Below are 16,987 nucleotides of genomic sequence, written 5' to 3' on the forward strand. Positions count from 1 at the left end.
CGCATACCTGGGAAATGTGACAGTTAGTTTCTAACTAAAGCAAATCTGTTAAAAGTAAGTTCACTGTCTGCAAAATTACCCAGTTATGTGATTACATTAGACAATTACAAATAATAACACTAATGTGAAAAACTGAAGTCACCAGAACGTTGTGCGAGAAGAGAATGAGGTCAGCTAAAGTCAAGTCGAAAGGGTAATCATTACACAGGCTTGTTTATATCGTATCATAGACAGACAGAGTACACACACACACACACACTAATATCTATGAATGCACTGGTCAAGGCACAGTCCACCGGTGTCACTGTGCTGAACCCTCTTCCTCACACAACCCATCCAGCGCTAAGCTCAATAAGATACAAGTAATTAACAAAGAGCCCTGAACAGGCAATGTCTTGCGCTTTCTTTTCCTTAAAGGACACTCAATCAGTTCTCCTTCAATCAGAATGAATGGATTTCTTATTAGTCCATCATGCACCTTCATGTCGACATCGCACTTGAGGTCCGTGTTAAGCCTGAACTTTCTGGAGGAGTCTCTTAAGTGACTGTGGTGATTGCTGTGAGTGCCTGTGAAGTTAAGGCGCCGTTTGCTGATGGTGGGTGCTGTGTTAGTGATTTAAATAAGCAGATGAAACGATCAAAATACTAGCGAAGTGTGTCAGGTGAAGGGCACCTCAAATCTTTTTATTTCATACTTGGATTTCACTGCATGCATCTGGCAATACTGAACCGACTGACTGATTCCCTGACGTTAGGCCACTGCATTTTGCCCACAGTGTTACATGTTTATACTGACAGTTTTTTATTAAATACTTAAAACAGACGGATATATCAAAAAGTTCATTAACTGTGGTCCTATTTTTTTCAGAAATAAAATGCAACAACATAACAACAACGTTAGATCATTACAGATTTGCTTCCATTTCCTCACAAACGGACGTGTAGATTCATGAAAGGGAGGCCTGATGAGTCTGCACTGTAACTCTGGAGGTGCTCAGTCAGGCCTCTCCGCTCACTCGCTGTGTGATTTATTAAAAAGTACATTAAATGAAACACGGTGTATTGAAAGGCGCTATAAAATCCAAACTTCAAGGTACATGGTAGTATTCTTTAATGCAGAATTTCGAGACTTTGATATCAGTGTTACTTTGGAAGTGAGCAGGAAATGGCAACATACTGGATATCCCAGGAGGACATTTAAAACATCTACTCTCTCTATATACACGTATATAAAAAATCCTAAGCGTAAAAATGCAACGATTTTGTGCAACAATTTTTATCACGCTTTAAATTGGCCTTATTTTAAAACCTACATATATATGTTTGATATCATTCTTTTCAGAATTTATCGAACTTTAACGTGATGTTAGATTTTCAGATTCTTATTTCATTTTTAAATTATAAACTAAAATATCAAGAAAGTCATGGTTTTTAATATCAAGAAAGTTGTGCTTTTTAATTTCAATAAATCATTATTATTTCAATAATTTATTTTAATAATTCAATAAATTACATTATTTTTCTTTCACAGGAACAAACTATTTAAAAAAAAAAATCTATTCAGAACACCACTGTTTGTATTCAGGTGATTTAGTCAAGTTACGATGACCCACTGCATACCACTTTAGTTTTCACGTGATTTTTCCTGTTATTTAAATCAGTCATTTTTTTTTTTTTTAAGTTTTTTTATCTATAAGAATGTCAGTTAAAATGAATGGATCGTTTATTTAGTCTCCTATAAATACTCATCGAGCATAGTGAACCTCAGTTTAACGGGTATACTCCAAATCGGTAAGAAAGTACATAGTTTATTCTCATTTCATGATTTTACTCCGTTAAATATAAATTTTTCCTTTACATATTTATAGAATTTCGTGATTTTGGCCGCAAGTGGGGCAGCCTACTAGGCCGCAACTGGGGGTTGGGCACTGAAGGCACTGGGGGTGTGGGCGCTTGGCCCCCTAGTTTAGGTTATAAAAACAAAAATGTCTCAAGTGATCTTCCTTTGGAGCGTTTACTGAGAGACGTTAGAAAGACAGCAGGTTTGTTTGTCTTCTGCACTTGCCCTCAGTAAAGCAGGCTAATGTATACAACGGTAGGAGAAACAAAGACAAGGGGGCCAAAGCACAAGTGTAATGAACCTCAAACAGTGAGGCATGAAAGGTACAAACCGGATTCCAAAAAAGTTGGGACACTAAACAAATTGTGAATAAAAACTGAATGCAATGATGTGGAGATGGCAAATGTCAATATTTTATTTGTAATAGAACGTAGATGACAGATCAAACGTTTAATCCGAGTAAATGTATCATTTTAAAGGAAAAATATGTTGATTCAAAATTTCACGGTGTCAACAAATCCCAAAAAAGTTGGGACAAGTAGCAATAAGAGGCTGGAAAAAGTAAATTTGAGCATAACGAAGAGCTGGAAGACCAATAAACACTAATTAGGTCAATTGGCAACATGATTGGGTATAAAAAGAGCTTCTCAGAGTGGCAGTGTCTCTCAGAAGCCAAGATGGGTAGAGGATCACCAATTCCCACAATGTTGCAGAAAGATAGTGGAGCAATATCAGAAAGGTGTTACCCAGCGAAAAATTGCAAAGACTTTGCATCTATCATCATCAACTGTGCATAACATCATCCGAAGATTCAGAGAATCTGGAACAATCTCTGTGCCAGGGTCAAGGCCGTAAAACCATACTGGATGCCCGTGATCTCCGGGCCCTTAAACGACACTGCACCACAAACAGGAATGCTACTGTAAAGGAAATCACAGAATGGGCTCAGGAATACTTCCAGAAACCATTGTCAGTGAACACAATCCACCGTGCCATCCGCCGTTGCCAGCTGAAACTCTACAGTGCAAAGAAGAAGCCATTTCTAAGCAAGATCCACAAGCTCAGGTGTTGTCACTGGGCCAGGGATCATTTAAAATGGAGTGTGGCAAAATGGAAGACTGTTCTGTGGTCAGGCGAGTCACGATTCAAGTTCTTTTGGAAATCTGGGGCGCCATGTCATCCGGACCAAAGAGGACAAGGACAACCCAAGTTGTTATCAACGCTCAGTTCAGAAGCCTGCATCTCTGATGGTATGGGGTTGCATGAGTGCGTGTGGCATGGGCAGCTTGCATGTCTGGAAAGGCACCATCAATGCAGAAAAATATATTCAGGTTCTAGAACAACATATGCTCCCATCCAGACATCATCTCTTTCAGGGAAGACCCTGCATTTTTCAACAAGATAATGCCAGACCACATTCTGCATCAATCACAACATCATGGCTGCGTAGGAGAAGGATCCGGGTACTGAAATGGCCAGTCTGCAGTCAAGATCTTTCACCTATAGAGAACATTTGGCGCATCATAAAGAGGAAGGTGCGACAAAGAAGGCCCAAGACGATTGAACAGTTAGAGGCCTGTATTAGACAAGAATGGGAGAGCATTCCTATTTCTAAACTTGAGAAACTGGTCTCCTCGGTCCCCAGACGTCTGTTGAGTGTTGTAAGAAGAAGGGGAGATGCCACACAGTGGTGAAAATGGCCTTGTCCCAACTTTTTTGGGATTTGTTGACACCATGAAATTCTGAATCAACATATTTTTCCCTTAAAATGATACATTTTCTCAGTTTAAACTTTTGTTCCGTGATTTATGTTCTATTCTGAATAAAATATTAGAAGTTGGCACCTCCACATCATTGCATTCCGTTTTATTCACGATTTGTATAGTGTCCCAACTTTTTTGGAATCCGGTTTGTACTATGAAATGTCTGATCGTCACAAAATGAGTTCATCACTAGCTATAGCACTGGAACTCACTACTAGTTCTGGAGTCATTACTGGTCCATGAGAGTCCACCATTTGTTCCAGAGCCATTAGTCATTACTAGTCCCTTACTAGTACACTTTTCTACTTCTTGAACTCATTACTAATTTAAGAGACATTACCTCAGGATCTCTTCCTAGGTCTGCAGTCATTATTAGTTCAACTCACTAACAGTTCTAGAGCCATTCTTAGTTGTAGTACTAGATCCCATTACTAGTTCCAGAGTCATCCAGTCATTACTAGTATACCTTTATAGTTCTTCAACTCATTACTAGTTCTTGAGACATTACCATTTCATTAGGGTCCATTCCTAGGTCTACTAGTTCTTGTACAACACCTCACTAGTGGTTCTAAAGGCATTACTAGTCCATGCTAGCTATCTAGCTATCTATCCATCCATTACTAGTTCTAGTATTTGAACTCATTACTAATATGAACATTACTGTGAAATCTCTGATCACCACAAGACCATGCTAGTTCATGAGCTCACTACTAGTTCCAGAGTCACTACTGGTCAAATTAAAGTCCCTTTGCAGTTCTAGAGCCATTAGTCATTACTTGTATATCTAGCAGTGCCCTTTTCTAGTTTGTGACCTCATAAGCAGTTCATTGCTAATTCTAGTAGCAGAACGTATTTCTAGTTCTAGAGTCATTACTGGTATCTCTTACTGATACGTCTTTTTCTAGTTTGTGAGCTCGTTACTAGCTCCAGTACTAGAAGCCACTACTAAATTAGCAATCCCACCTATCTCCTAAAATAAGCTCATAGCAGACCACCGGAATTTCAGCAGCATGTTTATTTAACAACCCTTCCAGACAAAACCGAAGAGACTGCTTTGGTACACTTAGCATGTGCTCATGTTTCTGCGTTTACATTCTACAAATTAAAAAATGCATACAACAGCACCTTTTTTTTTTTTGGTAAGAAACACGATGAGTTACCTGAGTGGAGCGTTTGAGCTTTGGTTGGACTTTCTGCACACTCGCGAATGCTGGTGTGCATTTTGTGCACAATGAAATCCAGTGCTAGTGTCATAAAGTGTAAAGGAATGAAAAAAAGACATTTCACTGTGAGCAGAAAGCCTGTCCGTGTCATTGTCACCCTCTTAGAAATCACGTTCACTTGTGGTTACCAAGCACGCTTAGCGGGTCCAGCAGAGGGGCTTCCATGTGCGTTCAGAATTAAAGTAAGAAAAAAGAGAGAGGTCAGCCTGAGGCTTCTAAAGGTTTGCACCATTGCTATGGCGGTGGTGGCAGCAGGCAGGTGGTTCTGAAATTCAGTAGCCCCCTAACAGCAGTGACACCAACAGTATGGTATAATTTTGGGGTATCAACCTGCGTTTCAGGTCATGCTTCCCAAAAACTGGGAAGCCCAACTGTTCGATATAAGCAGTGCACCGTTTCATTTTCTTGGAGGTGGAAAAGGTTGTAGCTTATTCCTGGTTCACAGGGACGTATACAAGAAAATGAAGCAAAAAAACATCAATGACATCAATGTTCCTTTGCCAACCTCGCAGTTCACATCCCTAAAACATGGTGGCTTTTTCAACGGTTTCCTTTTGAAAACACAACTACCCTTAAGGAAGGTCTTCACTTAAAGCTGCATTTTCAATCCCATGTTGTTCTTCATTTTTCTCCAGGTCTGGAGGAGCAGGCGAGACCATCGGTTCAAATGGGTGGCCATTGCTTCCCAACATCTTCTTGGTGGCACTTACCAAGCTCGAGTAGCTATCCGAGTTGTAGTCCGATGTACTTTTAGGATGAGAATGGAGGAGGGGGAGGTCATCCTGCTCACGCTTTGAAAGGAACAGCGGTGGTCTGTGCAGAGATTCTCCATCCTTTAGCGAATCTGGCAGAGGTTTGCGCTTGCTCTCAGGAAGCAGCATGATGCACAGCACTGACAGTACTGCAAACGAGGCAAACACCACATGATGGAGGAAGTAGCCATGAGTGTCCTTGAGATCCATGAGGGATGATGTGGCCTTGCCAATACAGGCCACCGCCAAAATCAGCCCAAGACCCGCTCCCCTGTCAGAAAAGTGGATAAGCATAAGAACCAACACCCAATACAAGAACAATGCATGGCAAAATAAAGAAAAAAAAAAAACCAGTTAACTGAACACAAATAATTACGAGAGAGAAATGAGGACTCATGGGAGCTCCCTGAGAAGCGGTGGACTTTCAGAACTGAAACCCATCCCGTGGCCCCCACTAAAGGGCTGACATGACTAACTCTCTCAGGGCCTGATGAGCCTGTATAAATGGGGCGAGCATGGCATTAAGCGCAACCCCCGAGAATTGATTTGTTTTGAGGCCCTGCTTCAAGGCACAACAACAGACCTTTCTCGGTTGCCCTTTAGTTCAACTTTCCTACATTAAATTGTTCTGTTTGGTGAAGTTCTTTAAAGCTGCAGAGTCTGCAGGGCTGGTCATTTACGGCATGCACGGCTCTTCTTATGTACAGTATGTTACTGTTAAAATTATTGCCGAGTTTTTTTTTTACACCATTTGTGGATTATTACATTCGTCACATGTTAAGGTTTTTACAAAGTACAAATCTTGACGACTGTGTGGTGCAGTGTTGGGGGCCGAGTGAGAGACAGAGCTCAGCTGACGTCACCAAGTAGGGCTCTGCTCAAAGTGTTCAGAGGCAGTACCTGGGAATCTCCTATGAGCGCTTCTGAGAGGCCGCTGTAATCAAGACGTCATGGGTTTGGCCACCACAGGTCACCGACCCATATGAAAGTGCACATCGTGAATTCTGCTGTAAATCCTTCATAATACCCTTGGTGTAGTTGCACTGTGGACAGGTGGAGGGTAGTGTTGTGGCGCTGTGCAGTATGATGGGGGCTGAGTGAGAGACAAGAGCTCAAAGTGCTCAGACACAGTATCAGCTCAGCCAAGGCTGAGAGTCGCCCTTTAGCACAGCCTGGTAAGAGACTGCTTCTGAGGGCCATTGTAATTGAGATGTCGTGGCTGGCACAGAGTAAATCTGCAATCTGCAAAAGAGTCCATGACAAACTACTTGGCACTACAAGAGGTGGAGTGTGGTATGATGGAGCCACGCAATAAGGTGTGGGGCGAGTGAGAGAAAGAGCTCAGTTGACGTCACAAGGAAGTGCTCCGCTCTCAGTTTTCAGATATAGTACCTGTTTGGCCAAGGTCAGGATTCTCCTATAAGTTCAGGCTAATAACAGACCACCTCTGACGGCCATTGTAATTGAGAATTCACTGGTTTGTGGCTGGCCACCCGCAGTTACCACAGAGCAAATCTGCCAACTGAGATGGACTGTGGTGGAAGTCCATGACAAATAACTTAGCATAGTCGGCACGCTTTGCACTGTGGAAAGGTGGAGTGTGGTGTGGCAGAGCCATGCACTAAAGGTGTGGGGCGAGTTGACATCACCAGGAAGTGCTCCACTCGCAGTGTTCAGATATACGACCTGCTCGGCCAAGGCCAGGAGTCTCCTATAAGTTCAGGCTAATAACAGATCACCTTTGAGGGCCGCTGTAATCCAGAACCCTCAAGGTCCCTGGTAAACTTTCAGCTAATAAATAGCGGATCACTGCTCTCTGCTCTCCTTTGGCACAAACAGAGGATGGAGTGGCCACATTTACTTTTAGAAAGCAACAGGAGAAACGGACTGATCACCTTAGCACTGTGACCACAGACACACCAGGTTTCAACATGTGCACAGGGAAAGCTGTACAGCCAACCCGAACAAAATGATCCCAGAAGGACTGATAGTTATTGACCCCCCCCACCCCATATATCCAATAATAAAAGAATATTTCATGGTGTACCTGAGCGTTGGGTGACTGAAAGTGTTTCCTACACAAAGCTTCTTCTTTTTAGCTGCTGCTTATGTTTTCATTTTCCTGAGTACAGTCAACCCAAACAAAACGACTATAAAAGTGTGGATATTTGTTAATTTATCCCTTGCATTTATAGATTATTGTGTAGCTTAGAAACTACAATTTCTCCTTGGGATAAGGAAACTATTTATCCTTCGTCTCTATTTTGATCTATATTTGGCTAAAGCCTTTATCCATGGAGACTTATAAGATCACAATACTTTAAAATTAATTAGCTTTTTATTTTTTTTAACAGATGGCGCACAGGCAGAATAAATAACATGCTCAGGGTCAAACAGTGAACAGGGGCCTCGTGTTTTTAGACCTAGCGCCTTAGCCGCTGCACCACACTGCCTTATTTACTCTCATGGTCAGCCTCAAATGAATCGCTTTGCTATTTTAATACACTTAAACCAACACAGAGTCCCAGCAGCACTGGTCATAATGGCAGGACCCCACTGCAGGACAAATTCAGTAATACTGGGCTAACTTTGACCTGCCAGTTAACCAAACATGTAGATGTCTGGGATACGCGGGGAAACTGGAAAACATGGGGAACCCATGGAGCTTACAGGCAGGCAGCACGAGCCACTGTAACGGCTCAGATGGTAGGGGTGGTCTCGGTGCCCCCCCCCAACCCTTCCACCCAGCATTTGAGTCACATAAGAGTCAGTGAATCCTTACAATTCTGATTACAGCTAAAAGCCACTTATTAAGGGATTTGTTTGTGTTTCTCTTTTAGTGGAACGCAGGCACAGATGACAACAGTGAAAAAACATTAAAGTCATGTCACTTCCTCACAAAGCATTTTCCACCACTTGTAGATGCAAATAAAACAAAACTATGTTTCTCGTCCAGGTTTGCACTTTGTTCTTGCATCTACCAAATGTTCTCACCTAATGACAGTGGGCAGCACCTCACTTGCAAAAAATATGCTGAGCATTGCCATGGCGTGGGAGGCCAGGAGGCCAATAAGTGAGAGCAGCAGGACAACTCCGTCTTTGAGATCTGCAAAAGAGAGGAGCAGGTCGATTCAGAATTTAAAACATGTTTTGGACTCCATTTACAAGTAGTTCAGACTGCTGGCCCTAACATCTCCACTCAGGCTGACGGCTTTCTCCCATGTTTCAGCAGTACTAGTACAGCCGGCCTGGTCTACTTTCTCATCACGTGCAAGGTGTTAAGATGTGTCGGCGGATTAAGGAGAGCGGAGATCTGTGAAAACACTCACACTGTGTTAAAGCAAGCAGAAGCAGAGAGGCCATGCCAGTCAAGATGCTGCTCAGGAGAAGGATCCCACGGCGGCCAAAGCGGTTTACTGAGATACACAGTAGGAAGCAGGCCAAGCCTCCAGAAATGCAGCGGAGAAAGTAGCTGAAATAGAAGTCTGCTTGGAAGTTGCGCAAGTTCCTCGTGAAGCAGTACTGGATCCCGGTGCCGATGAACCTGCAGGAAAAGGAGAACGAAAAAGTGATAAGCTGCCAATATAACGTTCTATTGGTCTCATCTCAGTTCACAAGTACACAGACGTGAAAAAGTAAGAACACCCCAAGGAAATTGCTGAACAGGCAAACAGGAGACCTTCAAATAAAAGGTGCTGTACCTGAACAAGTGACACATAAAACTGACATACTGTATTAAATCTCATAATCTAAGTTAACACCAATGCAGGTTTGTCACATGGAAATAGTAAGTAAACCCCTACATTTATCACTACTTCAAATCCAGAAAATTAGAATTAGATGTTCCAGATTAGGTGCCAATGATAAGAACCTCCTTAGCGGGTATCCCGAGGGTCTGGTGTTCCCTTTGCTATTCGTGTATGGGGTGCTATCATGCCGAGGTCAAAATAGCTCTGAGAAAGAAGAGTGTGGATGGGCTTGACTCTGGCAAATTGGTCAAATTAGCTGAAATCAATCGTTCCACCATATGGAGAATCATCTGTAAGAGGTGTAGATTTCAAATGACAGCTAATTTATTCAGGAATGGCCAGCCCAGCAAATTCAGCCCAAGAGCTGATTGTTTCATACTAAAATAAAAGCTAAACAAACCTAAAATTTCATCACGGGAAACCTCTGCAAAAGCTGGTGTGACAGTTCACGAATCTCCAACCAGAAATGGATTGTACAAATCTGACCTGTATGTGAGCCATTTCAGGAAAATGTTTTTGCGGCCCAAAAAAAACCCATCAGATCAAGACTACAGCTTTCCACTGAAAATACAGGCAAAGACCAGACTTTCTGGAGCAGTGTGCTCTGGACAGATGAACCAAAGATACGGTTGTTCGGTCATAGTAACAATGTTTGGTGCAAACCAAAGATGGCATCTCTGGAGAAGACCCTCATATCAGCTGTGAGCATGGTGGGGGGAATGTTATGGATTGGAGATGCTTTACTGCCTCAGGGCCTACACAGCTTACAGCCTGCGTCATTTCAAAGTGTGCTTGAGGAGAGTGTGAGGCCATCTGTCAGAACTAGTAGTGGACCTCTGAGCACAGTAATAATCTGAAGCACACTAACAAATCTACAAGAAACGTTTCAAAAAAGAAATGGAGGGTTATCTTATGGACAAGCCTAATCACTTGAATCCCACTGAAATGTGAGATTTGAAACATGCAGTACGTGCAAGAAAACCCACAAACATCTCACAGCTGAAGGAATTTGGCACTGAGAAGTGGTCAAGAATTTCACTGCATCAATGTCAGACACTGATGGGCAGTTATGTAAAATGCCTACAAGCCGCCAATAGGGGCTTCGGAGGCTGTACATATATCTGTCCACATTTGTGAAGAATTAATGATTGAAAAGGCAAACTTTCTTTTTGTTTTTATTCAAGGTTGTCACCTTTATCCATAGGCGCTGTTTGCATGGAGATCTACTGTTGGCCTCTTCAGATACGTCAAAAAAGTCAACAGCTCCCATGGGGGTTACTTACTGTTTCACATGACTGCATGTAGACAAGAAGAAAACGGCCATCTCAGTGATTTATGGGGCATTGTAACTGGCACTAAAAACTGATCAGGTAACTTAAGAGGCGAGTTTCATTATCATCTTTACATTTAATTCTTCTTTTTGACTGGATGGTGCCGCCATCTTTAAATAAAATACAGTGGAAAAAATTAGATGCACCCACTGACACAGCCGGCCATGAGGCAGCACTTCACGCTCAAATATCTTAATGACCTACAACCCCAAAACAATTATACATGCAGTTAGACTTTACCTCAGCGTTATAAACTTTACATAAAAGATCAATTGTACTTCATAACAGCCTGCTTTATAAATTAACTGAAGTAGAATTGTTACTAAATAAATATGTTTTACAAAATATGCTAAAAAGTACAATTCCCTATGTTATTTCCTCAAGTACGCAACTCCAGTAACGAAAGTAAAGGAGGAAAGCATGCATAATGGAGGACATATTCAAGGGAAATACAACTGAAGCAGCAAGGCAGCAATTATTTTTGGACAATCTTACAGTCAAAAATGGCCCTGAAACATAAATAAGAGAAGCAATAAAAAAACTGCAGAAATTCAAAGTAACAGCAATGTTTAAATAATAGTTTTATGTTATTTTCATGCAATTATTATATTAGGCTCTGTGGTACTCCTCGGGCGGGTTGACATTTAAGCAATCCACGGAGACCTCAGCGTTAACGTTTGTAATGCGTATGTCTCAGTTATATGGGATTTGTAAAACCAGTGCTAATGTCTGTGGTACACCATCTGTTGGAATGACACATTCAATGCATTTTATTACTAAAAACAGTTGTGATGGAAAACACAGACACTCAATCCTTTTAATAAGGTGGGTAGTAATATATTCTTGATTCTTAAAAGTGTGAAATAAAGTGAAGAAATATTCTTCAAAATCCTTAACCGGATATAACTAAACACCTGCTAGTTCCCTGTACTTGTATTATGTATTTGTGCAAAACAGCTCATCTTTAATAATTTGACACCAGAATATGGTGCTTGATAGATTTCAGTAATTAACTTGGTGCTGGCTTCTACACAAGAGTCCTTCACGTGCTACTTGGAAATGTTTCAAGAGACTTAAATAAAAGAACTTCATTATAAACATTTAAAAGCTGACAAGGTTTCCAGGACCCAACATATTACGTGTGTATAACCCAGAGGTGAGAACCCATCAGGGCCATTTCTTCTCTGAAATGTAACACATAATAAACATCTCCCCACCACCACTGCGCAGGACGCTGAGAACTAAGGAGGTAAAGAAAGACAACCCTGACGGCTGCTCACGCTGTGAATCCCAAGATGAGACAATTCTTCCCGACTACTCGAACGTGGATCATCTCACAAATATTGTGAAAATGTGGCAGGTAGTTGTCACTGTAGGCAGTGTTGAACTCTGAAACAAAGCATATGAAGTCAGTATTTGTGACACCTTTAAGATCACCCAGGAGTCTTACCTACATAATAAAAACATCAAACAGTGAAATGACAACAAATAGTAAAAGTGACAAGATCAATGAAGTGATGCTGGAATAAACTGAAAATGTACAAAGCGCAGGAAATCAGCGGACTACACAGTCCAAGTGTACAAATAGCTCTGCCGAGTCTCCTGATGGGCTGTTTCCTTTATGATGTGGGGTTTACATTTCTACATACTCAGGACTGATGCTCCCATATATAAAATCATGTGAATCGTACATCTACACCTGGACCAGGCTGTGTTTGAATTTTATAAATAATATCCACATTAGAATCACAGGCCAGGTGTTACTCATGTGCAAGTTGTAGTTTGTTTTCTGGGCACCCCAAACTCCAAAGATGTGTGTTTTAGGTGATGGAAGGAACTACATGCTAGAGTCAGACATGATATTTACTAAGAGAGCTTAAAAAAAAGAAGACTGGATTTATTAGTAGCAGTGTCCGATTTAACTATAAACTTCACTCTGAATAGGAAAATACCATAAAAAAAATCTTTTTTTTTTACCTGATAGGAAAGACTCATGTGCAAAAATCTCTTCACTCAAACGCACGCCATTGCGAGATGAGAAGATTTGCAGGGTGCTCCTGGCTTTCCGGATTTGGCATGTGGCCAGAAGCCATCGAGGGGATTCAGGGAATATGGAGCTACACCTGTTGACCAGAGCCACAAGTACATAAAGAGAGTTTTACAATAATTGAAAAGCAAACATCTGGTCTCACAAAAGAAAAAAAGACAACTATGAACTAAAATGTCGCTGGAATATCTCCGTAACTGCAGAATAATACACTGGCGCTATAATAGGTTTCAGCCCTCTTGAAAGCCTGTAATGGAATTTGGAGAATAAGAACATGGATGGATTGTTTGTTTCATACTGAGCACTAGCACGAAATACTTTAGAAAATGACAAAGAACATGTCTAGCCCAGTAAATTAAAGAGCCAGAAAATACACTGGCAAAGGTCATGAAACTGCAGCACTACAAAACTGGCAAGACCTGGATCAAAATAACATTATTATACAAGGATGGCATTTCACATATGACTCATTTTTCATGCATGCCAAAAAGAGAAAATTCAGAAGACTAAAGTCACTTACTAAAATAATAGAATGTTAAGTGTTAAAAAGGCCTTTGTAAATAAGATTTCACTTACCACCAATAAGAAATTAGCAGCAACAAAGGCACAGTTACTATAGCCTGCAGAACCTGCCAATCAAGACAGACCACTGCCAACCCTGGCAACAGCAGCTCTCCACCAAAAGCGAACAGCCCACCAATCATAATGACCATCAGGCGATGGGGGGGATCACAAACCTCAAGCCCTTGAATGACAAAAGAGTAAGTATAAAAACCTGACATAAACAGCAGCAGGAGCATCACATTTTATTAATTTTTATTTATTTATTTAAGCTTCATACTGCTCTGCCGTCACATACTCAACTACAGAATGTTGGGCAACCAGCTTGGCCCAAGTCAGCAGAGCTTTGAGTCTGCACAATGAGACAGACTGCCAGGGGAGTATTTTCACAAAGGATGCTGCTGACAGAAGTTTTGTTTTTTTTTTCTTTTCTTTTCTAGTCGTAGCTCAGTTTTAATGCTTAGAAATGTAAGTTGGGCAGCACAGTAGAGCAATGGTAGTGCTACTGCCTCACAGTAAGGAGACCTGAGCCGTGCATAGAATTGACACTAAAATATGGCATACAGACAAAACTGGAAATGTGCGCACACACAAAAAAAAACTGAGATGCATAAAACTGTGTGTAAGCAAAGTTCCATGCACTTCCCCTTTATAAATCAGAATCAACATGAATTTTAATGTATTTGCATGAGCCTACAGCCTCACCTTGACTCCTCCCAGAATTTCACATATTTGAATATGCAAATCAATATTAAATAGCCTCTTCTGTTCAGTGTTTTGTTAAAAGACAGGAAAAGAACATGGAAACAAGAACTTCAGTGAATGCGAAATGGAGGTTCTGCTCAGTAAAGTGGAGGCAAGGAAAAAATTTGGTGGCTTAAGCAGCGGTATAAGCAACAAAAGGACATTGATGGAGTCCACAGTGTGATGGAGGCACTCAAAAGTTTAAGTTCAGAAAGTTGCACAGTGTCTGAAATAAAATAGAAGTGGTCAGATATCAAAGTCGACATGAAAAGGTGAGTTGCAGTCCACCATCTGGAGGAAAAAAAAGGTCCATGTTGAAATTTTCACTTTAATCTTGGTTGACCATTTGGATACAGGACAAAGTTCGGCGTCATCCTGCCAATCACCTGTCCTTGAAAGAAACAGCACGGCTTACAGAGCTCGCTAACGCTACACTGTCCAGATCTAAACACTAGCGTGGTGAATGTGCCCAAAAAAAGTCTAACTGCATTCTCGTACCATTGCTCGCGTACTAAAGTGTCAGTAGGTATTTTTCATGGCATTACATGTGTAATTTGTGAGCAAGCCCTTGACGATCAAACAGAGGAAGCCCTGCAGTATACTTGTGACTTTACGCTGTAGGAAGATAAGTAAATATATAAAAGCCAGATCGAATGTTACTTGATTTAAGTAACATATAAATGCTTCTTACGTAAAGACCATCACAAAACATAATCACAAACATGAGTTTCCACGATATGTTGGCGAGCTCTGTAAGCCGTGCTGTTTCTTTGAAGGACAGGTAATTGGCAGGATGATGCCGGACCTCAACCTGTATCCAAACGGTGCCATCTTTCACCTTTACACCTGGTTCAGCTGCGTTGTTCTTATATGTGTGAGTAGACGTTTCTTGCGGGGAGGGCTTCTGTTCTCTTTCTCCGATTCGAGTTCACCTCTGTTATAGCGCGTCTTTATTTGAAAACAGCCGTGTCAGATCAGGGCAAGCGTGAACGAGACTGAGAGAATAAAACTGAATAAAAAAAAACACTAACCTTTACCGTCTGTTACAGACTCAAATCAAATGTATGCTTTTATTGTATAATAGTAACAATAAGAACAGTTCACTACTCAAAACGTTTATTTTGGGAGACGTTAAGACTCGAACCCAGAACCTTCTGAATTGGAGTCTGCAGCTCTAACCAATATACTACCCGAGAAGTCAGGACAACAAGCAACACTAACCTGATTTCTTTTTCTTCAGTTATAGTCTTGAAAAAAAGCGCATTTGTTCTGTTATACTTGTATCTTTTGTAAAAGTGCTTATTTGATATTTGGACTTCAGTCTTCACACATTATACACTTCATGTCTACATTTTCTCGTTACTACTAAAACATGGAAAAAAATTGTCTTTTAGGTATGTGTTCAACATTTCTGTCATCCAACACTTACACAGATCTTTGCTGACACGGAACACATGTGAAATGCATGTGTTCTGAATAACAATATATTTTTTTAGCCTAGGTACCTGATTCACTGATAAACAAGGCTTCATTTGGGAGAGGTTTTTGCAGTTTCTCTGGCGGTGGGGGAATGGTATAGCAGGCTGCTTGGGATTATCAACACATTTATAAGACAAAAGACGCTGAATGGATACGTGCGAGTGGATTTAAGGTGGGCCGGAATTACGAGTTTTCTCATCAGCTTTGGTAATTCTAGTGTTAAAGGACTGATGGGAACCCAGCAGGCGAACCAGAGTTGGGAGCTGGACTTGCTGGGAGGGTGTGGAGGAGAGATTGTCTTTATTATTATTATTATTATTATTGTATATTCACTTGCTTGTTTATTGTGGCACCGCTCAAAAGAAAAAGTATTAAAATACTTCTTATTGCTTTTACCTTGTGTCCTGAACGTCTGTCTGTTGGGGTTAAAGGGGCAACAACGACCCCCTAGAGTTTACAGGGGTCTTATTCTTGACCCTGATCTTGACTGCAAGAAAGGCAAATACTTGACATACCTGTCAGTTACTTCTGGAAGCTCCAGTGTCATACCATGCTATGTGTACTCATGATCCCTTGGTTTCAAGTGTGTTTACTAACACTTCTGTGTATCGCATGCTTGAGTGGGGTATGAAATTCCAGAATGTTGCCTGGAATGGCAGTGCTGCCAGATTTGAATAATGAGAAACTGCAGTGACAAAGATCAACCAGAGGCACAGTCTACAAAGTATGGTAGTCACTGATGACGCTAATGTCTCTCATCCATTTGGAGGTCTTACCTCAAGGGCAGGTGGGATTACCTGGATCAAAGACCTAATTAGACTTAACTGTGATGAAGGCTTGTACCTGTATCGGCAGTAAAACAGTTTAGTAAAATAATGAGTCCTGATTAAACACCCTGGCTGAACAGACACCTCAGACCTTGGAAGAGTGTTCAGCTAGAGGCTGAATTGTGAAATGTAATAGCGCTCAAAAAATTGATTGACAGCTCATGTTGGTCGTCTGTTGAGATTTTGAAGAGAAAATGCTTTTTTTTTATCATCTGCATAGACTTTGATCTTAACCACAACAGGTTTTTCTGGAAAATAGTAATCACTCCGTGTGACAAATTGCACATTTAAATGGTAATTACTGTCACTTTACTCTGCGCACATGACCATACTGAACCTCATGCCTATTTCATATCTTTTGACGGCCCGCAATATAAGCATGGCAGACAAGGATTCTGTGTTTTGTCTGGAGTTACGCTATGGCCAAACTACACCCAGAAGCAAACATTAAAGTGTATGAAGTAAACTAAGCTGACAGAAGGAGTCCAAATGAGTTTTAAGATTGTCAGAATAAAATTTCAAAAAGGAGGAGCGGCTATTTCTTATCTGTTTTCAGATCTTGTTTTATGCAGTGTCATTAGGCAGCTCTATCTAAATTACGACAGGTAATTATTTATTTGAGTAATGTCACGTCACAAAGATAAATGTTAGGCTGGCTTTTATGTACTCAG

The 16,987-nt window shown here is 41.1% G+C and overlaps 1 protein-coding gene across 2 annotated transcripts in view; it reads right to left on the reverse strand.

The window, feature by feature from the left end:
• Positions 1-4,603: 4,603 nt before the first annotated feature.
• The window catches only part of slc22a31 (solute carrier family 22 member 31), a 49,199-nt gene continuing 36,815 nt past the window's right edge, over positions 4,604-16,987 (reverse strand). For both annotated transcript variants that reach the window (XM_039763288.1, XM_039763289.1), the window contains exons 4-9: positions 13,282-13,450; positions 12,636-12,781; positions 11,939-12,047; positions 8,908-9,122; positions 8,573-8,684; positions 4,604-5,849 (exon numbers count right to left, since the gene is read on the reverse strand). In XM_039763288.1, coding sequence (XP_039619222.1) covers positions 5,399-5,849; positions 8,573-8,684; positions 8,908-9,122; positions 11,939-12,047; positions 12,636-12,781; positions 13,282-13,450 — 1,202 coding nt within the window. In that variant the 3' untranslated portion in view covers positions 4,604-5,398. The remainder of the gene's footprint in view (positions 5,850-8,572; positions 8,685-8,907; positions 9,123-11,938; positions 12,048-12,635; positions 12,782-13,281; positions 13,451-16,987) is intronic.

Source organism: Polypterus senegalus, chromosome 9, assembly GCF_016835505.1.
Source record: "Polypterus senegalus isolate Bchr_013 chromosome 9, ASM1683550v1, whole genome shotgun sequence".
Classification (NCBI taxonomy): Eukaryota; Metazoa; Chordata; class Cladistia; order Polypteriformes; family Polypteridae; genus Polypterus; species Polypterus senegalus.